Genomic DNA, 25,976 nt, shown 5'->3' with positions numbered 1-25,976 from the left:
ACTTAATCGCTTGGGAGAGATTAAATAGAAGATACAGGGGCAGGAATTTTATGCCCCCCCCCCCCCCGCCCCTGGAGGGTTTCCCCACAGCAGGGCCAGCGAGCCATTGAAATCTCAGTTCACATTGACAGAAGATCCCGCTGGCATGAGGGGCCGGATAATTCCGGCGAGCATTTTGGTGGCTCTCCTTACTCAGAGTAGAATTGTCAAAGGCTAGATAGGCAGTTAGTCTGCACGGACGTCTTGGGTGAAAACTAAGTTTCCTCTCAAATATCTCTTAAAACTGTGATTTGTAAGACCATTCACAATTGCTCAGAGAATTAACCCCTGTGCATCCTATAAATGAACTTCCAAATGGTCTTTTTAAGTCTTGATTAAGTTGGTGACCCACTGATGGCATAATGATGGTCATTAACCCAGATTAAACCATAAATTGGATCGCGTTCTATTGGCAATGGGATTAATGGTGCAAGAAAAATGGAGATGTCTGATTAAATCTGTTATCTGAAACAGATTTTGATTAGCATTGATTTAGAGCTCTTCTGCCACAGTAGAGCTTTTATTTTTTACATTGATCATTTCATTGTAGTCTTAGTAAGAAATCCTCCCAGTGATTGGCCTCAAGTTCATAAAGATTTTAATCTGATACTGAAAGAGATGACACTCCATTGGAAGACAGAGAATGCAGTAACCTGACCTTTCCCATCATTACTGATAAAGAACAGCACTCCATAATGCCACAACAAATTAAGAGCTTCAGCCGATTACCACCTTTGATTGTGTACCTACATGAGTAGGTAATCATTTTAATCTTTTGAGACATTTAGTGTTCTTAACAATTGATTAATGCATAAAACCAAATAGCTACTGCATTTTACAGCTTGCTAATTCTAGTTACAATCTCTAGGCATTTTTAGCAGTGTGCTGTTATTTCTGTTTTTACACCTTTATCTTATACATTTGGAGAAGAATACTCCACCTCAGCTATTTGTTATAGTGCAAAAATAGCTCTTTAACTGTGTTAAACAGTCAGCTCAAAACATATTTAGTAACACATGCAGTTTGTAATTCTATTGAAGAAAACTGTATGCAATGTTAATTTGCTAGAGGATTGTACTTGATTCCAGATAATTATTACAATCTGCTTATTTGTACATAAATTACTTGACATTACTAGAAAGCTGAACATTATACTTCAGGAGACTTAAGTGCATAGACTTGAGTTGGCCTTAGATTCTCACCCTGGAGAAACTCCTGGTACCTGGTCATCCAAAGCCAGGCTACAGACAGGGACCCTGTAGAATCAAACATATGAACCTATACACTACAGCTCTCTTGAACAACATGATACAGATATGAGGATAAGGCAGGAACATGGAGTTGAAGTAGAAGATTAGACATGATCTGATTGAATAGCTAAGCAAGCTTGAGGCCTGTATGACCTCTTCCTGCTCCTGTTCTTTACTTCTTTATCACACTTGAAAAGAGATGCCAAGTCCTTAGAGAAAGTACAGAGGAGATTGGTACCAGAGACATGGAGCTTCAGTTATATCAAGGGACTAGTAAAGCTAGGGATTGTTCTTCTCAGAAAAGAGAAGGTGGAGGAGAGGATTATTAGAAATGATCAAAATCATGAAGGGCTTTGGCGCAAAAAATGAATAGCAGTATCTAGTGGCGGAATTGTAGATGAGCAGAGGATGCGGATTGAAGATAATTGGCAAAAGAACTGGAGATGAGGTGAGAAATTTTTTGACACAACAGATTGTTATGATCTTAAACCCACTGCCTGAAAAGATAGCGGAATCAGATTCAACCATAACTTTCAAAACGAAATTGGATAAATACTTGAATGGGAAATATTTTCAGGTTTGTGGGGCACTGGCAGGAGACTGAGCCTATTGGATAGCTTTTAAAAGAGTCGGCATGGACACGATGGGCTGAGTGACCTCCTGTGCGGTATCATGCTGTGATTCTGATTTGCTGTACTGACATTCTGCCTTTTTTAAAAAATGAACATTATTGATGTTCACATCAGGAATGTAATCTGCTTAGCAAAAGACTGATTGGAAGCAAGAAAAAGTTTAATTGGCAATATTCAAAAGCAGTGTATATTGACTCAGAATTAAATCAATATAAAAAGAAAAAAACATTGCGGCTTTAATTCAGGCAGAAAAAGGAATTTGAACAGACTGTGTTACGAAGCTTTTCTTGATCTTGAAAGACCTTCAACTCTGTCAACATTGTGGCTGCTGGACAACTGTGATTTAGCAGCAGGATATCTGCAAATGTTTGAATTATTATTCAAGAATGCTACTAATTATATTTTTTGTTGGAAACCAATTGATGATTGCTCATTGCAATAAGTCAAATGTTCATCGAGTGTGCATAATATGCCCGGGACTCCTCAACGCAGTTAGTGACAGAATGATTATTCGTGATGCCAGGTTATTGATTAAATTTTACATCAGTGACATTCTTAGCACAGATCCGTGCAATGCTGATGATACAGTTACTTTAGCTGAAAATTGACCATTTCTGTTAGAGGCTATCCAGAGATTCACCATACTGCCAAGTTTGGAAGCAGTGACCTCCGATACAAGAAGTGCAGTAACATCATCAGCCTATGTCAGCTGCTCATCTGCATGTTGCAAACTGATTCCTGCTTTTCGCCTCCCTTGATAGTCACACCCATTTTGACCATGGTATTACCGTAAGCGTGGCCACACCCAGTCTGCAAAAGGACCTGTGTTGAACTCCAATGGTGCACCTCCAGACTACATTTTGAATCTATCATGCTGCTGTTCTGCTGATACCATAGTGTGACCCTGACTTTAGGGCCAAGACTGTACTGGCAACCCTGGATGCGCCAATGACAACTCCCATTTAGCTGATGGAAGCACCACACACTTCACTCATTTCATTATGTGCCTCTAGACTGCTGCTATTTCATTACCAATATTGCTGGCCAACTGACCATTAAGCAACAGGCCACTCAATCGCTCCTGCGTTTGGCGGTTAACCAGATCCATCTCGTCAGCCTGCAGCCACCAGAGTGGTAGGAAGCATGGCGACTGAAGTTGATCAGATACTGGATGAGATCCATTTCGCAAACCACATGCTCAGCAGTGGCACACAAAATAGAAACAAATGATGCCACTCCAGGTCCAAGTGCGTTGCAGCCTTATCTGCCATGTAGAATTGATTGATGTGCACTAATTGCCCAAACAAGTTTTAAATGAAACTGTAAAGAAATAGTCCATTTGTGGACCCTTTATGGTGGAGAAGGAGCTGCGACATAAACTTTTTAATGAAACCATGATCGCCAACTATTCCAGAAATAGTTTCTCCAATGCTGTCGTTAGGCCATCCATTTTTTTCTGTATCCGACTAGAATCAATTGTGATCATCAAGAAAACAATTTCTTATCAAGGGATAACTGAGGTAAAAAGGTAAAGGTGATTGATTTGTGCATCAAGAACTACGTGGGAGATCAGAAGACTTTTTTTCACCAAAGAGTTGTCGAAATATGAAATGCTTCGTTCGGCACAGGTGGTGACCGACCTTGAATTTATTACAGCCTTCAAAAAGTGCTGAATAATTGCTTGAAATAAATGTGAGGGAAATAAATGAGAGGGTGTGAAAATGGGACTGAATTGCCTAAAATCAGCCTGAGGTGGGCCCAAGTTCATCACGGTGAGGACATTGCTGAATGGTCTTGCCATGTCTTAAGTATTGAAATATAACAAACCACTTTCCCACAGAAACAGTGGGGAGGTCAATAAATGCATTATAATAATAGAAAGAGCTGTGATTTAGCCATGTTTTCTCTACAAACCAATTGATTCCCATGGTTAACAGGCTTCATATGGACCTCTTGCATTTCAAAGCACAGAATTAATACGTTTATCTGACATTAAGGTAGAAAATGCTGAAATATAACAAGTCAGGCAGCAGCAATGGAGAGAGAAACAGTTGGACATTTCAGGTCGCCAGAACTGAAAAATGTTTAAAAAGAGAGAAACAGATTATAAGCAAGATTAGCAAGAACATCCAGAGTGTTGAGAGGGTGGATGTGTAGTAGATGCATTGGTGATCATCTTCCAAAATTCCACAGATTCTGGAACGATTCCTGCAGATTGGAAGATTGCAAAGGTCACCCTACTATTTAAGAAGGGAGACGGAGAGAAAATGGGCAATTGCAGACCTGTTAGCCTTATGTCAGTAATAGGGCAAATGCTAGAATCTATATTAAAAGATGTGATAAATGGGCAGTTGGATAATGATGACCTGATTGGACATAGTCAACATGGATTTACGAATGGGTAATCATGTTTAACGAACCTGTTGAGTTCTGACAGAATTGATAAAGGAGAGGTGGTGGACGTAGTACACTTTGATTTTCAGAAGGCTTCTGATAAAGCCCCCCCATAGGAGGCTGGTTAGCAAAATTAAAGCACATGGGATAGGAGGTAATATACTGGCATGGATAAGGATTGGCTAACAGGCAGAAAACAGAATCTTGGAATAAACGGCTCATTCTCGTGTTGGTGGACTGTGAGTAGTGGGGTACTGGAAGGATCGGAATGTGGCCCCCAGCTGTTCACAATATATACCAATGATTTGGATGTGGGGACCAAATGTAATATTTCCAAGTTTGTGGATGACACAAAGTTAGGCGGGAATGTGTGTTGTAAGAAAGATGCAAGGAGGCTTCAAGGGGATTTGGAGAAACTTAGTGGGTGGGTAAGAATATGATAGTTTTTTTTATTGATTCATGGGATGTGGGCGTTGCTAGCTAGGCCAGCATTTATTCCCCATCCTTAATTGCCCTTGAGAAGGTGATATTGAGCTGCCTTCTTGAGCTCTGCTGCAGCCCATGTGGCGTAGATACACTCACAGTGCTGTTAAGGAGGGAGTTCCAGGATTTTGACCCAGCGATAGTGAAGGAACAACAGTTTGGTTCCAGCCAGGATGGTGTGTAGCTTGGAGGAGAGCTTCCAGGTGGTGGCGTTCCCATGTGTCTTCTGCCCTTGTCCTTCTAGATGGTAGCAGTCGTGGGTTTGGAAAGTGCTGTCTAAGAAGCCTTGGTGAGTTCCTGCAGTGCACCTTGTAGCAGGTGCACACTGCTGCTACTATGTGTCAGTGGTGGAGGGAGTCAGTGTTTGTAGATGGGATGCAAATCAAGCGGGTTGCTTTGTCCTGGATGGTGTCAAGCTTCTTGAGTGCTGTTGGAGCTACACTCATCCAGGCAAGTGGAGCGTATTCCATTACACTCCTGACCTGTGCCTCGTAGATGGTGAACAGGCTTTGGAGAGTCAGGAGGTGAGTTACTCATCGCTGGATTCCTAGCCCCTGACCTCTCTTGTAGCCACAGTATTTATATAGCTTGTCCAGTTCAGTTTCTGGTCAATGGTAACCCCCCAGGATGTTGATAATGAGGGATTCAGCGATAGTAATGCTATTGAATGTCATGGGCCGATGGTTAGGTTCTCTCTTGTTGAAGAGTAATGGTATGTTAGCCTTTATTGCAAAAGGATTTGAGTACAGAAGTAGCAAAGTCTTGATTCAATTGGATACTACCTTGGTAAGACCGCACTTGGAGTACTGTGTGCAGCCTTGATCCCCCTTACCTTAGGAAGGATATTATTGCCATAGAAGGAGTGTAACAAAGGTTCACTAGATTTGTCCCTGGGCTGGCAGTGCCTTCCTATGAAGAGAGATTGGGAAAATTGGGCCTGTATTCTCTTGAGTTTTGAAGAATGAGAGGTGATCTCATTGAAAGCCACAAAATACTTAAAGGGATGAATAGGGTAGATGCAGGTAAGATGTTTCCCCTAGTTGGGGAGTCTAGAATCAGGGGACACAAGCCACTTAGGACTGAGATAAGGAGAAATTTTTCTTCTTAGAGGGTTGTGAATCTTTTGCATTCTCTACCCCAGAGGCTGCGGAAGCTCAGTCACTGAGTATGTTTAAAGTAGAGATTGACAGCTTTCTAAATAACAATGATGTAAAGGGATATGAGGTTAGTGTTGGGAAAAAGACATTGAAATGGATGATCGTATTGAATGATGGTGCAGGCTCGATGGGCAGAATGGCCTACTCTTGTTCCTGTGTTCCTTCCTATGTTCCTAATTGAATCCAGTTCCAAAGATAGCCCGGTTAAGCCTAAGACATTGCTTACATAAGAGTTTACAGAAGACTTTAGATTGGGAATCAGACTTAGGACCTTTAAGATCCAAAGAGTCTTTGTATCATTGAGAATTACTGAATGTAGCTCCACACACATGCTTAATGCAAATATGTTCAAATATTTTCTTAACTAAGGCTGCATTCCAGTAGTTGTTTTGATACATGGGCCAGAATTTTAAATTTTCTTCCCCCCCCCCCCACCCCACCCCTCCACCCCACCCATAAGAACACAAGAATTAGCAGCAGGAGTAGGCCATTTGGCCCCTCCACCATTTGATAAGATCATAGCTGATTTGGTTGTGGTCTCAGCTGCACTTTCCTGTCTGCCCTCCATAACCATTGACTCCTTTGTTGATCAAAAATCTGTCCAACTCAGCCTTGGGCATATTCCATGACCAAGTGTGCACTACTTTCTGGGGGAAAGAATTCTACATACCGGCCTCAACTGGTCTAACGGTGGGCAGGCCAAGATGGGAAGGTGGTAGGCATGGCTGTCCCTCCATCATCCTACCTGGTTTTACATCCATTGTGCCCCTCAGCCCACTCTTGGGGGTTTTCCCTTGTGGGGGAGTCTAGGATTAGAGGATGTTTAAAAATTAGGGATCTCCCATTTAAGACTCAGATAAGGATAATTTTTTTCTCTCCAAAGGAACTGAAGAGCTGCCCTTTCTGACATCAATCCTCACCACCACCTTCTCAAGGGCAATTAGGGATTGGCATTAAATGCTGGCCAACCAGTGATACCCACATTCTGTGAAAGAATACAAAAAGAACTTTGTGGACCAGCATTAATTATTGTTGAAAGATGGCGAACGAACTTTGCCCAGAAAGAATTATTCGCCCACATTAGTTTCTACATTGTGCCTTTTGAGCAAATCATAGCTCCATCCTGGTTTTTGCCTGAGAGCACTAACCTGTGTGCACCTTGTATTAAAGTTGAAAATGTCTAGCATCTCCTGGATTTTGCAAAATGCAATTTAGACTGGCTGAGTGTGGCCGGCAAGCAGAGACCAAAAGGGTGATCAGGTGCAGCCATTAAATTTGGCAGGACTTGCAGGAAACCCTTTCTTTCAGGTTTCTCACCCTTTAGGGGGAGTCAGTGGCACAATGGTGATGTCACTGGACTAGTAATCCAGAGGCCTAGGCTCATGCTTTGGGGACACATTCAAATCCCACCACAGCAGCTGGTGGAATTTAAATTAAATTTATAAATCTGGAACATAAAGCTGTTCTCAGTAATGGTGACCATGAAACTATCAACGATTGTCATAAAAACACATCTTGTTCACTCATGTCCTTTGGGGAAGGAGATCTGCCAGCCTTACCTGCATGTGACTCCAGACCCATAGCTCTTAACTGGCCTCTGAAATGGCCTAGCAAGCCACTCAGCTCAAGGGCAGTAAGCAATGGACACCAGGTGCTTGCCTAGCCAGTGACAGCCACATCCCATGAAAGAATAAATTTTTTAAAACTGCACCCAGTATAGGGACTATGAAAGATAGTTAAATGGTCCGAAATTTGGTGGGAATCAAGGAGGCATGATATGGGAAGCGTAGGTGGAGGGTTAGCTGATTAACAGGAAGCAAAGAGCGTAGGAGGCGCCAGGGAGACTTGATATATTATTTAATTGTGCAACTTGCAAAAAATTGTCAAGCTCCAGGATTTTTGCACTGCATTTCAAATTTTCAAAAGCTTTGAGTAAGATTGAGAGATTTATTTATGGTGAAGTCTGCATCTTTGTGACTTTGCTGAATCTGAATTATGGTTCAAGTGTTTCACAGAACTCACCGAGCTCGGTTGACTCTATTCACTTGTGATGGTCTATGCTTTTTTCTTCCGCTTTAGTTTTACCATGTACATCACTGACAGCACCTTTCCTGAACCAGCACGAAATGTGCATAAGAGCAACATAGCATAAGTCAAGCCTCCATTATTTTTAATTCCCACCTCCTTTATCTCTGTGACATATTGACCGGGTGGCATGTCAGATACTTGGAACTCAACAGGTACAAAGTAACAGGAGAGGGCATACACATTACCACACCACAGGTCAAACATTGATACATGTAGTTTGTAAATTTTGTAGACTTTGTATGATAGAAGCTGGTGTTGTGTGATACAAATCATGATTAGGATTTGTAAAAATAAAGGGGAAATCTGATTTCTGTGTATTGGTCTCTTGAACACCGGAACATATTTGCTCCTTTTTTTTAATTAACATCTTTAAATAACTTGTCAAATTCACACTGTGTATGGACCTGCGAGCACAGCCAAACTTACTTATTTCATTCCTCTCAAATGAACTAGACAACCAGCACAGTTACAAAACAAGGAAGAGAACATCTTGCCCTGTATTTGCAAACAAAGGTTCAGCTTTTACAGGTACAATTTACACATATTTGGGAAAAAAGTGCAGTTTTTTTTTAACAAAGTCATATAAATAGCAAAATTCCTTTTGACGCATCAGCTCACTCCAGTTTCCACACTCCATTTTGCAAAATACTTTTTTTCTTTGATTCTCTTCAAGAACATTGCATTTGTTTCCTTTGGAGTATGAAGAATATGGTTTAAATGTTTAACAAAAGCACAATATTCTACATAGTGATGTGTTTAGCTTTTGAATGTTGTTTCCTTTCTTTAAATCTGATTTTTTTTCTTTGAAGCAGTCTTTGAGTGGCATTCAGCTTGAGGGCTAAAGCAGACTTTCACATTATAGTCCATTTTAATTTTTAATCTTTTGAAGAATCACACCCTTGCCTGCAACCTGGAGCCTGCAACCCATTTCTGGATCTCTTATTGTGATGGAGGACATGTGCATGTTGTCAAATGAGAACTTTTCTGTAAAGTTTACGGATCTAAGATTCATTTTTAAGCCACCCCATGGCAAAGAAATTACTCCTTAAAATACATTGGATGTTAACAGCTGCAAACCACAATAAGCATCCATTCTACAATCTGACTGTAATTATGTGTTTGATTCTGCTGTTTCATAGAATTTTACAGCACAGAAACAGGCCTTTCTGCCTAATAATGTTTATGTTCCACATGAGCCTCCTTACTTCATCGCAGCCTATTAACATATCTTTCTATTCCTTTCTCCCTCATGCGGTATCTATCTTACCCTTAAGTCATCTGTGCTATTCACCTCAACTTCTCCATGTGATAGCGAGTTCCACATTCTCGCCACTCTCTAAAGTAAATAATCTCTCTTTAATTCCTTTTTGGATTTATTACTGACTTTTTTTTATGGCCCCTAGTTTTGGACTCCCTCACATATGTGGAAATGTCTTCTCTCCATGCCTATGCCTTTTACATTTCAGTGTAAAAATGTGCTGCCATTGCAGATCAACTGTTTTGCAAGGAAGCATTTCTACTCCAGAGTTTAGTTTGGAGGGTTCCATACGAAGCTGTGTATCTGCTTTCGAAATTCTGTGTTCATTAGAAGCAGTTTTTTTTTCTGTAAATGATTAACAGCCTCTTCCACTTTAAGGATACAGTGTCCCTGTTGCTACAGATATATGTTATGATATTAGTACCTAGATGCTAAAACCCTTTTTCTGCCATTATTGTAAACACTATTTACTTTGCTCTATATGCATGTAAGAACTTTTTGGGCTCACCAAGTTGATGGACCTTGGTAATTTTCCATTTGGGACACTTGGTGATAGCATTCCTGGTCTTGTATAGCATGATTAGATACAGCATATTCTACCTCAACCTAAGCATCAGACCTTGCTGCACTCAAATGACATATTTCTCTTTCGTGCACCACACGTGAGTTCTGGATTAGGACAATTTTGTATTGCGCACCTAATTGTGCACCCATTATTTGAGATTCATCAAACTGTTAGGGCAGGATTGCATCAGTCTGACCTGGATTTGAACCCAGAGTTGAGCTACAGTTAGATGGTTGCTATCTAAGCCACTACACCTGCCAGTTCCTGATAACAAGCTCCCTTGATGCTAACAAACAGCAGTGATAGACAAATCCAGGAAACGCTGGAAATACTCAACTCCAAATCTGTGTGGGCCCTTTGGCTCTGCATGCCTTTTTTCATTTGTGCATCTTTTTGACACAAGACATCTGCCATTACTTACATCCGTAGAGTGAACAGACAAGTTGATGGTTCAAGTGTGCACAGTGCCCCACCCCCCCCCCCACCCCTGCTCTTTGTTAGATTCAAAAGCTATCACCAGTGAACTGGGGGATGCATGGAAAATTGCAACCTGATATCAAATTTAGATGTTTAATTTTTTTAATTTCTATGATAGAAAGAGGGAGGCTCATGGGTTGGCTCTGGCTATGATGATGGATTTGTTGATTGGCATTCATTTGGGCATGCTGGCTTCCCCTTGTTCCTGTTGCTTTTTAAAATCTTTATCATCGGCAACCCCCTCTCTGCTTGTCTGTTCTCTCCACAGATGCTCCCTGACTTGCTGAGTGTTTCCATCCTTTTCTTTTTCAGATTCCCCGCATCTGCAGTATTTTGCCTTTTTGAGATGAGCAAGTTTTTCACTTTGCACAATAGACAGCATTTTTACGCCAGGAAATGCACTTATTGTATCATATTTGCCAGATTGTATTTTGCTATTTGTTTTCCTTCCATTAGATACAATATCTTATTATTGCAGCCTTCCTGCCTGAAATTAATCAGCTGTTTCTAAGGTTTGCTATGCACTAACTCTCGTTACAAAATATTGAGGGGATTCTTTACAATGACGATCTTAATCTGATATCAATTTTAGAAGCTTACATTTTTGTTGATTGTAATTCTAGGCCACAAAGGAGGTGATAGAAAGGGAGGCTCCCGGGATGGCACTGGCTATGCTGATGGGTTCATTGAACGTCACTCCACTGGGGATGTTGTCTCGGTAAGCAATGGTTATTTCCAAAATATGAATCTCAGTAATCAAATTCAGGAGAGTAAGCAAATGTAAATAGCAGCAGTCTGTCACACAGCATCCTTGGAGACGCAAATTTGACATTCTTGTGGCTTTGTGTGCCCCACAATAACAACATAGTAAAAATGTTTGTGTAAAAGACTGGAGACAATTTTATTCATTCACAGGACGTGGGCATTGCTGGCTGGTTCAGCATTTCTTGCCCATCCCTAATTGCCCTGGAGAAGGTGGTGGTGAGCCGCTTTCTTGAACCACTGCAGCCCATGTGATGTGAGTGCACCTATAGTGCTGTTAGGGAGGGAGTTCCTACATAGAGGATCAAGTTTAGGACCCTTTACATACGACTTAGATGTTATGGAATCAGGCTTGTGTGCAGTGTCTGACCTTTCCTAACAAAACAAATGAAGAAGCATGAATCTTATCTTCTGATAAATTTAAATTTTAATAAAGCAGCTGAACTGCAGCAATCATATTCTTTGCGCTATTAGTTGAAGCTGAAGGTCAGAGCTTTTGGCTCTTAAATATTAGCCACGTAGTTGCAGATGTAGACATAAATTAACCTCATTAAGTGTTTCTGTAATAATACACTTCTCTTTGCTTGATATCTTTTCACCACGTACATGGCTTGCTTAAGCGGACAGTCAGAAGACCACCCCCTCGGCTTCAATCTGTTCTTCTCTGAAAGTGGCTGCTTGGAGGTGTGTGACAAAGCAGCTGGTTTGATATTGCCTTTGAGCCACCCCTTTATTTCCTATGTTTAAGCGCCTGTTGTCCATTATGACACCTTCCAACCACAGCACAGTTGTGGCTGCATTCATGTGAAGAATTACAGAAGAGCCTATGCCACCTTTATTCAGTGATGCAGTGCTTGGGCCTTCAACACTCTATGTTACCCTCCATATACACAGAAGGTCAAGTAACCACTGCAGAAAAATACTTTTTTTCACTTCCTTCGCATAAACAACACCGCTAAAACAGTTTACCTGGTTATTATCACTTGCTATTTGTAGAAATTTGCCACATGCTAATTAGCTGCCATGTTTCCTACCTAAACACAATGACTACACTTCAAAAGTACTTCATTGGCTGTGAAGTGCCTTCAGAAGTCCTGAGATTATGAAAGGTGCTACATAAATGCAAGCCTTTCATTCTTCAATTTCTTTATTAGGTATAACAACAATGTAGATTTATATAACTCCTTTAACATGAAGAACACCCTATGCTCCTAGACAAATAGGTGATAAAAGAGAAATCAAGTTTATTTTTAGGGGCACTTATGAAGCAGAGCACCTGTTTTTCAAGGTAATGTCATTGTATATTGTATATAAAATACACACCTACTTATTGTTATTTTATTTTTTATTGTCAGACCTGTATGTGGAATAAGGGGCAAAACTCTGATTATTAACCTGCCTGGTAGCAAGAAAGGTTCACAGGTAGGAGTCACCATTACGTCTGCTGTTTCTGTGCTGGAGATTGTGGTCCTGTTTACATAATATACACGTAGGAACATAGAACTTAGGAGCAGGAGTAGGCCATGCAACCTTTCAAGCCTGCTTCACCATTCGATAAGATCATGGCTGATTTGATTGTGATCTCAACTTCATTTTCCTGTCTGTCCCCCATAACCCTTGACCCCCTTGTCAATCGAAAACCTGTCTTACTCAGCCTTGAATAAATTTAATGACCCAGCCTCAACTGCTTTCAGGGGAAAAGAATTCCACAGACTAACAACCTTCTGAGAAAGAAAATTTCTCCTCACCTCCATCTTAAAAACAAGACCCCCTTATTCTTAAACTGTGTCCCCTAGTTCTAGTCTCCCCCACAAGAGGAAACACCCTCCTGGTAACCACATATCAAGTTCTCTCAAGATCTTATTTGTTTCAATAAGATCAACTCCCATTCTTCTAAATGCCAGTGGGTATAGGCCCAACTGTTCAACTTCTCTTCATAAGATAAGTCCTTCATCCCAGGAATGAGTCACGTGAGCCTTCTCTGCACTGCTTCTAACACAATTGTATCCTTTTTAAAGGAGACCGTGATCATGTGAGCATGATTAATTGACTCTGCTTCATTCTCTCTTATCCCACCTTCTGTTTCCATTCTAACCACCTTCCCTAACCATGTAAAATACAATGTATATATAAGTATCCCAGTTGTATCTGCACAATGTTAGCTGCTTCATTACACGTCTGTTTTACTATGTCAAGGTGTACCCCAAAACCCTTACTTTTAATGCACCACATTGTTCAGATCAGAAGATGAGACATGGCATCAATAAGTTTTTATGGAAATATTTCCATTGTTTATTTGGCCCAGAAAAAATGTATTGAATATTTAAATTATAAAACCAATTTCCATATTATCCATAGTGCCGTAGAATATTGTTCTGATCTTGGTTGAGAGTATTAATTTTTTTTAAGAAGAAATCTGAAATCCCAGTTATTTACTGAAAGAATGAAACCACAAGATTCCACAGTTTAAAACAAAAGACTTTTTTCTATACAAGAGTCAAACAAAGTACTATCTTGGGTAACCACCTATACTCAAAAACCCAGAATCTATATAAGGTAAACATTAATTAACAGCCAAATTGCAGTCAATTAAAAACAATAAATTACACACTAAATGGAAGATATAACTAAGACAGACCTTATGAATGGGCTTAGCAGCCCACTCAGCATTGATGTCAGTCACAAAGTCCTTCAAAACTCTGTCTTCCTCAGAAGGAATTTCATCTCCTCTCTTTCTAAGGTGTAGCCTGATCCCCAGCTGACAGCGGCACAGAACCAATCCGAGTTCCATGGGCATGGTCTTCACCACGGCGCACATCTGCAGAGCCTCCTCAACTCTGCTTACAATGGCCTGGATGGCATAGATCAATCAATGTTACCTTCAAGTAATAGAAACAGCTGCAGAAATAGCATATTTGCCTAATCTCAGCTTCTGGATCTCTCCTCAGTCTTCTGCAGCCTGTACTGCACCACTGGAATCATAATCTGAGCTCTAATGGCTCTGTGCCCTTTTATATGTTTCAACCAGTTTCAGAATCCCCAGAAATTTTGGTTTCCAATCTCACTTTCAGTCTTCATTTCCTTGGAAACTGAGAAGGTTTCCCTTTTCAATTGTGGCCTTCCTCAAAAAATACAAACTTTGAAACCACAAATTCCATCACAATCTTTTAATAAACCACAACCATTAACTTAGCAGTGATATGGCATCAATGAACAAAAAAGCCATGAAATAACACCTGAGGTTGCAACATTACAAATAGGTCAGAAATACATTTTTGCAATGGTATTGCATGACTTATGATGTACACAGAGGACGGTAATGTCTCTTATTTTGAGCAGTTTCTCTTGTTTTTATGAATCTCTTGAATTGGATTCGCAGAACAATAAATGCTATTAGCAAAACATGTTAACTGATAGCATCTTTTAAATTATATGCAGGAATGCTTCCAGTTTATACTACCTGCCCTACCTCACGCTATCGACTTGTTGCGGGATGCAATTGTGAAAGTGAAAGAAGTTCACGATGAGCTGGAGGACCTCCCATCACCTCCACCACCATTGTCTCCTCCTCCAACCACCAGCCCACACAAACAGACGGAAGATAAAGGTGTTCAGTGTGAAGATGAGGAGGAAGAGAAGAAAGACAGTGGAGTGGCTTCAACTGAAGAGAGTTCGTCCTCACACATTACTGCAGCAGCCATTGCAGCCAAGGTAAGAAACTGCCCACTGAATAGGGGTATTCATACATGTAGAATCAAACCTACCTATTTCATTGTTACCCATCAAATCATTTTTGCTTGTTTTTCTCCAGTTGCCTGTATTTTCCTGTCATAGTGCTGATAGTTGTGTTGTACATCAGAGCTTCCAACTTGTACACAGTCCCGCTCCTGTCATGGCTAAAGGTGGTAAACCTGTCCCTGGTCTCATTGGTCATCACTCTCATACTGCCATCAGTGCAGGAGAGCCGGTAAGAGACAGCAAAGAGGCATTAAAAGTAAACACCTGGCACTACCTTGTGCTACTGTAAGGAAATGAACCACTTGCACTGATTTTATTGTTTCAATTAGACTTTAGCCATTTAGGTTATCCTTTTCAACATGTTCATCCTGTTAAATGGTCATCAAATTATGTATCTTCATAATTGTCATTGTTTTTCCATTGTTCTCATTGACTTCATGTGGCTCATTCACCAATTTCTTTCTCATTTGTCACTGAGCACTCGACATAAAAATGTCGTTGTACATAAAAGGTGCACTTTTTTCACTGCTTGACTAAATGATTAAATGCCTTCCCTTTAGGACAGCCTGCGGGATTAAATATTGAGTGCTAGTAATGTTAAACTAGATTGAGGTAGACGGTAGAAAAACAGAAATAGCCCTAATGAGGGAATCCAGTGACCGCAAGCAATTTCTAAGCACTGCAGTCGTTGCCACAGACAGGCCCTATTAACGTAAACATTGTTTGAAAACCTAAGGCACAATATTGCTTTCGAATTCTAATCGTTGTAAGTGTACCAGGATACAAATTTAAAAAGGTCGTAGAATTGTAAAAAAACAGTTTTGTTGTTATAAAAACTGCAGGAATGAATAGGATTTTGGCCTGCCTCAGTGTATACCTCACACAGGGGTTGTTGTAAGCCATCAGTTGCCTTTCATTTTTGTTTTAAAATTGCTGTTAGAGAATTTGGTTCACAATCATGAAGGACAAGGAAAACCCGACTGACCGATTCTCAAAAACCTGTCGTTTTTTGTAGATGTGCTTCAAATTTGCTTTGAAAACTGCAGCATAACTTCATCAGAAGACAGTAAACAAGTTGGCAGCACCCTCTTCAAAAATGGGCTCGCTTTTCCAATTTAGTTCAAGAAAATGTAAACAATGTAACACTAAGACAATCTGGAAGAGATCGGAGGGTATTTTGTATTGTTGATTCTTGCCGGTGTTAAATCTAGTGAGCCCCACTAATCGCAGTTTTCTTTTAATATCTATATCATTATTGCATTGATCGTCGTCACAGACATTCGTAAACTTTTCAAACAAACTCCTAATGGATACCTAATATTAAAAAAAATTAATTCCAATTTGCACTGCATGCTTACTTTGCCTTTTTAATTTATATGAAAGGTATTTAATCAGTGAATCCCAATTCAAAAAATGGTGTCCGCCACTCCACAAAACTATGATGTTTGGGAAACCATGCTTTGCAGAAGTGATCGCTGCTGCCATATTAGTGCAAGTGATCAATTTCCAGAAGTATAATGATACAAATGAAATGTTTGGTACAATTTATGAAGTTTAATGAATACATTTCATGGTTGATGTTATGTACGAAATGATTGAGCTTGTTTGTGTTACAATGTTGCAGCAATAGAATATAACATATATTAGACCTGTTAGTGAGACTAAAAATTATCCCAATCAGTATGTAAAATAGTACTAGAATTTATCGGTAGGATGGTTATTCGTATAGATGAGTTTAGGATTGTAACATAAAGCATTACTTAGAAATAAATGTACTGCCTTTTAATGGCTTTTATTGCTTTAATTCTTGTCAACTTGACAGTTTAAGAATTGGGCAAATCTTACTATGAGCGTAACAAGAAGCATTGCATTTGAAAAACAGAGAATGATAAATTAAGAATTATTACAGTTATTATAGTTTTAGTTTACAGTTTGCCACTTGTGACTCTGTATATGAAAGTAAAGTGAAATACCGTCTGATTTAGGCTGTGTACTAAAACTAGGTGAAAGCCCAGTTTCAGTTTTCTAGTGTACAAATATGAAAATGAACTGAGCAATAAGTGAATACTTGTTGTAATTTATTATCTTCAGCATTTGTTATGCTTTCAGATCCCAGACTCGATCATTTCTCGTGGTGTTCAAGTGCTTCCACGAGACAACGCATCACTGAGCACAACTCCGTCTGAATCACCGCGAGCTCAAGCTACATCACGCCTGTCCACAGCTTCCTGCCCCACACCAAAAGTAAGTCATCCAAGTGCACCCTGTAAAGACTTTGCATTTCATTGTGTAATTGGGGATTGATCAATTTATCCTTGAACAAAACAATGGTTGAGGATTGCCTCGAAAGCAGGAATACAATGCTTTATAACTAAATTGCAATGATTTCTTTATTAATAATAATACAAAATCCAATTTATCTGAATTCAACACCCTAGCATGGGAGCAAAAAGTCATCTGTATTTGTTTTTAATTAAGGGGAGTCATTTGGTACTTGAGAATGATCATTACTTTTATAATAAATATCGGTAAGTCACCAGCAAGCAGTTCTGGTGAGCAGCAGTGACAACCTTATTTTTTCCTATCTAACTTAACATACGCTTAGCTGTATTTTTTATATTACCCAGTTTGATGTCCAACGAATGATACAGTGCTGGTAAATCAATGCTCCTGGATTCCACTAAATCAAGTTTTGAACTAATGTATTGAGATTATACAGACTTTATTCCCATCTAACATCACAGATGCACCGTGTGCTGCTGTTTCAGCTGGTTTATCTTACAACTTGATAAAATTGTGGCATGCAAGGAAATAATTTGCAAAAATAACTCTAAAACCTTAGCTTGCTAGAGTCGAAAATATATCTGACAAACGTATATGACACAGAACCCCATGGAGTTCAAATCTGCAGTATCTAGAATTATTAATGAGGAGATGTGAGAAGTCCAAACGTTGCCAGAACAGTTCTGTGGGAAAATTAGCATGAAGCAATTTGACCTGATGTTGCTCAGTTCAAATCTTGAGGGCAGAGGATCCCTCAGGGCTGTGTTTGCCGATTTGAACTCTGTTTTCATATCCTCTTCTTACTTTAGTTCTAAACTATATTTGCTTCTTTACAGTCAAGTGTTCTGATCGGAGTCAAAGAGCTATTTTGAGAGCAGAGATTTTGCATATTTTTCCGCTCTGTACTTGGCTAACATACTATTGTTTCAAGAGGTCTTTTACTCAGTTATGTACTTAGGTGCTTTTTCTCCTGGACAATCAATACAGATGCTGGAATCAGATTCATATTTCATAAGGAGAGTTGTGATTTTTTAATGCTCAGCCCTTTGCTTTCTATTACATATTTCACTTTTGAGGGAGGAAGATGGTTGACAGGAAAAAAATATTAAACACCATCAAAGAATGGTTTCTTCACTTAAACTGCATTGAGAATGTTGGTTCACAACTCACTATTTTGAATGTAGATAAGATACATCTTAGTGGGTTTTGGATTACAAGTTGTTTTCTATTTGTCAAACTGCTCACACAAATGTTTCCTTTCTCCATACCCCCAAAACCCCAAATTCTACCGCTGTAGATCTGCAACCTGATATTGATTGTTTGAGGGAGGCTTGCATACATTGGTGAACTTTGTCAAGGATTATCACAATTAGCCACCTTGGCTGTACTGTGTAAATGTGCGTCACTGGAAAAAGTTGAAAGGCCAGACACCATTGCCATTGGCTGTCCTTCTTTAAAAAAATATCATGAGCAGTTGATTCAATTGGCTAGATTTAGTGTCACACTAATATCTAACTGCAAGTTAATTCTGTTCAACGTACGCACTCAAATCTGTGACAGAGAAATGCAAGGCAAGACTTACTGTTGACTCATCGAATCATTTTCTAACTATTCACACTGGGCAATAAAAATATCTCAATATTCTCTCTCAGTTTCGCAAAATAACAATTTCATTGGTTTTTATTTATATGTTTTGACTTTCAGTTTGCAATAGTGTCAGTAATGAGCTACCCTGTTCTCAAATCTGACTTGGAGCATCGCCTGATTCAACAGCCTGGCTCATTGTTGCACTTTATTTATTGTGTTGCACTTGTATTTTTAGTTACAGTGTAGAAAGATTAATTCGGGTGGCACATTCTTCAGGCAGAATGCACTAACATTAATCTGAACTCACAGGAGCTCTCAGCAGCATCTTATTAAATGTGCCACCCTTCATGATATGAACATGAAATGTCTTTCCTTGCACATGGATGCAAGACGAGTTTAAACTTTCACATGTCACTCAGTGTAATGAAAGAGGTTATGAAAAGTACTTACGTGCAAGGATGATTCTTAAATAAGCAGCAATGTTTGCTGGTTGCTATTATTAAAACATGTGGTAAATTCAGTCTCTGGATCGTACTTGTGGAGAGTCACTCTATTTATAGTTACTGTTTCAATAAATCCCTATCAGTCACGTCATCGTATAAATGTTGAAGCCATGTTTTAGAAATACAAAATTGCGCATCGAGGTGCGGGCTGTACGTTAGGTTTTATTGTAACTCTTAATTAAAGTTGCTGGTATAAACATTACTAATGTAAAGTTGCCATGGTGTAATCCTTCCAGACAGTTCAGGAGGGACCGAATCAAATATTGAATCAGCTTGCAACTGAAATTGCCAGTGCCTCAAGCTTTTTTGCTTCATGATCGCTTTAATTTGCACAAGAGTCAGATCTAGTGAGCTGAGCTAGCCTTGTGTCAATGAAGCATAAACCAGAGCAAATAAAAACAAAGTGCTGCAAATACTCTGCAGTTCTGGTATCATCTGTTGAGAGAGAAACAGAGGGTGGATCTTATGGCCCTCTCATTGGACATGTTTTCGGCAGGCTTCATGTGACATATGTTGGGTAGCTAGCTCACCATGTTCCTGCCCACCCCTGACCTGGTCTCCATAATACGGTGGGGGGGGGGGTGGGTGGGGTGGATGAGGCTTCTGCTAGGCACCTGCTCTTAGGCCTATTGAGGCCCTTAACTGCCCAATTAAGGGCCTCAATCCGTCTCCACTGCCATAAAATACTGGGCAGCAGCAGGTGGCCAAAGCCTGTATTTAAAACAACTTTTTTGAAAAGGCGGGAAGGAAGTGGGGGTACATCAAATGGGGGGAGTGCCCTGTGTGCATTGGGGACACTCCTCCCCAAGATGTCACCACCCCCTCCCCACCAACCCCCCCACTGCCTTTGTTCATCCCCACTTGGTCTCCAAAACCTGCCACCCCATCCCCCTCAGCCCCCCTCCCCTGGGTAACCGATCCCTTCCCACCCTAAAACCCCTGGACTTACCTCACTCCGGTGGTCATCACTCTACTTGGCGGAGATGCTTGGAGACCCAGTGCTCCCACTACTGAGTTCTGGTGCTGCTGGGACTGCTAGAGCTGCCTGCCAATCAGATTGGCCGACATCTCTTGAAGGTAGGACTTCCTATCCACTGGCGGGATGGGAGTTCAACCCTCAGCCTGTTTGTGCTGCCCTCATTGTGTTATCCCTGCAGTGCTGGCGTTTTAAAAGTCAGCCCATTCAGGGCCAGCTTCTGTTCTGGGAAGGGTTGAGGAGGTGTGCACAAGCAGTACAGCACCCCAACCACCGCTCTAAAATCCAGTCCACAGTTAACATTTCTGGTCAGTGACTCTTCATCAGAATTGCCGGTCGTGGCAAAAGGTCATCAACTTGAAATGTCCACAGCTGCTACCAGACCTGTTGAGTATATGCAGCGTTTTCAGTTTTTATTTCATATTTCCAACATCCATAGTACTTTGCTCTACTAAATTGGATCAGATGATAATTGCAAATCCCAAGAGGGCAGCATCACTTATCACTCATGTTAAGAGGACCTGAATTTGATTGTCTTCCAGAATTTGCAGAGACCAATACATGTGGTGCAGCCCACATCATTTTGGTGACAACAGTTAGTTATTGATTGATTACATACTGTGATCACTCTTTCTTTTGAATAAAACGAAAACCAAAAGGAGCTTAAATGTTCAATGTAACCTTAATCCTTTAAGTATCTTAATAAACCTTTATATATCGCACATGCTGATTATTGCACAGTTTAGCAAGAAGTTTAATCTCAAAGGCAGTTTTAAGTCTAAAAAGGGGTTATTTTAAAATTGTGAATTGCAGAGTCTCAAACCTGCTGTCTTAACTTTGTCTCTAGATTGGCCAAAGTGCACATGTTTTGCAGTGCAGGACGCACTTCGCAATCTGTACAAGGGAGCGGATTGGTTTCCGAGCAGTGGGGTCCAGGAAATAATCTGTGGGCCAATGCAACTTGTGACCAATTTTAATCTAGCTCCTAAGTTCCTGCCAGTCCCCTTCTTTGGGTTTGTGTACAAAGGCCTGGATATTCAGCTCGGCGTGCGGACACACGCCCGACACACACAAACGTGAAATAGTGCGCAATGACGTTGGGTGGGCATCCCGACATCATCACGCACTCGCGCGATATTTCAGTTAGCAGGCGCACGCGGGAGTCAGCAGCGCGCCCGCCGACAATTTAGAGGGCTGTTAGGCCCATTCATTCATTAATTTAATTGAATTTTTCCCCGCCCGTCTAACTTTACAGTTGGCTGGCGGGCGAACAGGCCTAACGGCCTTTGCATTTTTTGCAAAACCCCTCATCCCGGGCAGGATGAGGTTTCGACCGGTGATTTAAAAAAAATGAAAACTTTGAGAACTCATTTTTAACATTGCTCATGTGACAGTCACACGAGAGGACACGTTTTCCTTATTTTTCAATTCTTAATTTATAATGTTAAAAATCTTCAGCTCCCTGAGGCAGCTCTGTGCCTTCAGAGAGCTTTCACTGAGCTCTCACCACCGCCCCCCCCCACCGCCGGCGTATGCACACCCTTCAGCGCTCGTGCTCCTCCCACCCCCATCCCCACCCCAGCAGTGCTGAGGCTCTGAGCGCACCTTTCATGCCGGCTGGCTGTTAACTGGCCAGCCAGCGTGAAATCGCAGGCGGCAGTTGGTTTCGCGGCCACTCCCGGGCCTACCCTTCACGCCCGCCCAACGAGGTAAAAATCCTGCCCGACGTCAATTTCCACACCTTCAAGCTGCTTGAGTCTAAGTGGCGGAATTTTACCGCCCTGTTGCAGTGGGGGCATGTATCACATGAACCCCGCCAAAAACACGTCCATTGAGAGGACCATAAGATCCACCCTCAGCTTCTCTCTCAAAAGGTGCTACCAGACCTGCGGAGTATTTGCTGAAAAGGGGATTGTGAAAGAGAAGAGGGAGAGAGTAAAAGAGAAGGGGAGGCAGAGAGAGAAGACAACAGGTAGAAGACAAGAAGAGAGAGAGAGAGAATGCAGAGGAAAGAATGGACTAGCGATGAAAGGGACAGAACAAAGAGAACAGATATTCTTATATTCTATCTTCTTAGGCCAGGCTACATGTGTATTTTAACAGACCAGAACTTCAAACTGTGTTAGCATTGTGTACCACAGAAATGAATTATACAAGTTCACACATCTACAATTATGCCTTAAGTGCTAAAAAACGTCACTCACACCGTTTGTGGAGGTGCCAAAAGACTCTTAGACACTTCTGCACAGGTTATCAACCCTCCAGAATTGACCTGTAAGTTTCCAGGAATTGAAGATTTAATCTCTAAGAGAACATCATTTGAGCATTAAAAAGGTGTTTTCTTTTTATTAGTTAAAATACAATTGGAGATGGGAGAGAAGTCTGTTTGATTAACAGTCAGGCGTCCTCCAACTTGGGCAACGAAGAATCTTTTTGCTTTCCAAATGACGGTGCACCATGCAGGTGGACATGTTGGGCCACCAATCATGAGTCATAATGGTGGGTCAGGAATACATTCAACTAGAGTTAGCAACTCCCAAATGAATGGGCTTGGAGAGGCATAGAGAATGCCCACACAACCTTTCAGTCCAGGAGGTGAATGCCACTGAGAGGGAAAAATAACTTTCTAACACATTGACTGGCTTTTTTTCTCTCTCTCTCTGAATGCAATTTTCCAATGTATAAATGAGCTTCAAAGTCAAGCCAAGTAATTAGTTGTTTTCCTTCCATTTGAAGTGAGTTGCAGATTTTTTTTCATTGAACTGAATAAAAAGGTCTTGTAATTGTGTGAAAAAAATCTATGCTATTTCTGGCAAGTTATAATGAATCCTTAAGTATTCTGGAAATTACTGACAATGTGAAAAATAAACCCTAAAATAAGTGTGCTATTTTGACACTATTGCCAAGGCTTTTTTTGACTGTTATATGAAAATTGTACACTGAGTCAGTGTTGGCAGGCGAGTGCTGTGTGGATAGCTGGCAACCTAAAAGTAAGCAGCAAAAATGTACCAACCTGGAGAAATGTGCTGCTGAACATTTATCCAAGTTTACAGAGTTGGTCGTCACCTTACCCTGGAAAAGGATATCATTGCCTATGGGATGGTATAAACCAAAACAGTTCCAAACATCAGAAATTGGAATTCTGAGGGAAGGTTAAGGCTTGCTTTATTAAGAAGAAACTTTGATGTATCATTGTTGAAGTTACAAAGTTATACAAAGGAGTCAAAAAATTGATTCAGGCAAGTTGTTATTGAAAATACCAGGGAAGACAAGTTAAAAAGATTAAGAAATGAAATCGGACATCAGTCTTTTCCACCACACCACCGCCCCCCCCTCCCCGCCAAGATCTTGGGAGTCTCATTAAAACAGAGTAAATGAGTTCAAAAGACAGTGAGATGAGCTTCTGGAGAAAGAATGGCTTGGTGAGCCTTGAGAAAGCAGCTTTGGATGGGACTGATCTATTAGAAGGAAACAAACTTCATGGGCCTGAATGCCTTTTCTTGCAATGAAAGTTTCCTGTGTTGCAAATATGTCCTTATCATTGGAAGAATTATTATTTCTTTGCATCAAGCTACCCAGCGCTCCCTCCTCTGCAGATGTTAGTTGGAAAATCTGTGGAGGACCATGTCCAGTTCTCTCTCTCTTCCTAGTGTCCTGTGCTCTCTACTGCAATGGAGGAAAGAGTAAATCTTTGAGTGCTTTTAATGGCATGTGTTCAGCTGATGCATGGAGTCCACTTGATGGGGGCAACTATCAGGGAGAAGTGTGAATTTGAATAAGTGTGAGGTTGAGTGGCAGTGGTGAATAGATAGAAGGTAGGGTTGCCAACCCTCCAGGATTGGCCTGGAGTTTCCAGGGATTGATTAATCTCCAGGACATTGCTGTGTGCAACTCTGGAACAAAATCATCAGGACGTTAAAAAATATTGTGGGGTCTTTTCTTGTCATTTTCTTTGAGATTTCCTTTTTACCAAATATAAAATTATTGAAGATGGGAGAAAAAAAGCTGTTTGGCTGACAGTCAAGCAATGTGTCTTTTTGCTTTCCAATTGATGTAGGAAGCAGTGTGTCACAAGGATGGATGTGTTGGTCAACAAATGGCAGGAGCGTAGGGGCAAGTCATGTGATGAAACCTCCAGGAATCCATTTAATCACAGTTGGCAACCCTAATAGAAGGGGATGTGAGGTAGTGCACAGAGTAAAGGGAGAATGATGCAGACAGCAAGATGAATGTGCAACTACACTCACCGTTCCTGACCTTATTGTTATATTAAAGTGCTTCCTGGATTGAATCTAGGAGCACAGCACAGCACTGTGCTCCTGCTGCCGAACCCCTGGATCACTTGGAAAGAAATCAGAGGAAGTGACTTCTGGAGGGGCGAGAGCGTAGCAGTTGATGTTTCTTTTCAATGCGTTGGTGTTTGGGGGCTACAATTGTGGATTTACATCAGTTATAAGGAGACGTAAAGATGCCACAAGGTGTTCCAGACACCAGGTGTGTTGGTAGAATTTTTTTCACGAGAGGCTGCAAAATGACAGCAGTGATTGAATAAAGCAATAATAGATCTGACACATGAGCTCGAATAAGGTATGAAACATTCCCACGCCAGCTAGAATAACCTCACTTATTTCAGCCGCACAGACGGAAAGGTCAGAAAAATAAAATCAGCAATTGGACTATAAAATGCTGATAGTAAATTGGCTAACCTATAAGATCAAACCAGACACGCTGCTTTACAGAGTCCATTCTGCCGCTGCGTTCTCTGCAATGCTGCTTTCTCTGTGCATGACTGATATGAGGCAATGGGTCACAGAAAGTGAACTTCCTCTTCAGTCTTAAGCAAGCAATATGCGTGGCTTGGGGTTTTGTCCTGATGAAGCAACTTTACACACTGCAGCTAATGGATCCCAGAGGCCCAAAAGGACTGGTGACCATACCGCAAAGTGATGTTTAAAATACAGTCCACTTCATTAGGAACAGCCCTTTTAGAACATTCGAGCACAAATGGATCAGGCAGTAGGGAAGGACACACATGTGGAAGTGAGATTCAAAAGGATGATTGTGTGAGAGAGACGGAGGAAGAATGATTATTCTTTTTTAAAAAGTGAAGAAAATAACTCAAAATTGTAAGCTTTTCAGTAAAACCATGGAGTAAAATTCAGCTAAAGCTACCTAAAGCAATTTTTAAAAATCCAAAGAAAGCACGCCCTCACTCTCTCCGACAGTGTCTAAAAAGCAGAATTCAGCAGTTATTTCAGGGCAAATGTCAGAGGACAAAAACTCACCCAGCCTTACAAAATTTAGTTGAGGATATTTTTCACTTTCATTTGTATTTTGATTGTGAAGCCCACATGTTGTTGAAGTGCAAACTTCAAACATTCCTTCAGTACTTGCATGGGCATGAAGTACTTTAACAACAACTTATGTTTAAATAGTGCCTTTGTTAAGATCCCAGCTGATGTTACTACTGGACAGGCCAGCCCAGCTTGATAGATCCTAAATTTTATTTTTTGTCTAGAAACATGGAGGGCGGCTACTGAACAGAGTCACAGGAGTCAACTGATGAACTTTTAACAAAAGAATAAAGCGTTTATTAAATAAGAAAAGATGAACTATATTACAATACTCCTTCACCCACAATTATACCTTTTCAGATATATACAGGTTCGCAAGGATAACTCATGTTACAAAGGTTATCTTATACTTTAAGGTTCACAGTAAGCACATTGTCCATGTAAACCAATAGGTGACCTGTGATCAGATACACCACACTCTGAAACCAAG

At 40.7% G+C, this 25,976-nt stretch overlaps 1 protein-coding gene across 8 annotated transcripts in view; it reads left to right on the top strand.

Annotated features, from left to right (window-relative positions):
* Positions 1-25,976, top strand: part of gphnb (gephyrin b) — a 432,935-nt gene that overhangs the window by 247,031 nt on the left and 159,928 nt on the right. For 6 of the 8 annotated variants that reach the window (XM_041214790.1, XM_041214785.1, XM_041214786.1 and 3 more), the window contains 5 exons: positions 10,967-11,061; positions 12,461-12,527; positions 14,544-14,816; positions 14,917-15,072; positions 16,953-17,087. In XM_041214790.1, coding sequence (XP_041070724.1) covers positions 10,967-11,061; positions 12,461-12,527; positions 14,544-14,816; positions 14,917-15,072; positions 16,953-17,087 — 726 coding nt within the window. The remainder of the gene's footprint in view (positions 1-10,966; positions 11,062-12,460; positions 12,528-14,543; positions 14,817-14,916; positions 15,073-16,952; positions 17,088-25,976) is intronic. The other 2 variants (XM_041214789.1, XM_041214788.1) reach the window with 1 other exon arrangement.

The sequence above is a fragment of the Carcharodon carcharias genome, chromosome 20 (assembly GCF_017639515.1).
Source record: "Carcharodon carcharias isolate sCarCar2 chromosome 20, sCarCar2.pri, whole genome shotgun sequence".
Taxonomy (NCBI): domain Eukaryota; kingdom Metazoa; phylum Chordata; class Chondrichthyes; order Lamniformes; family Lamnidae; genus Carcharodon; species Carcharodon carcharias.
This window is presented reverse-complemented; position numbering and strand designations above follow the sequence as displayed.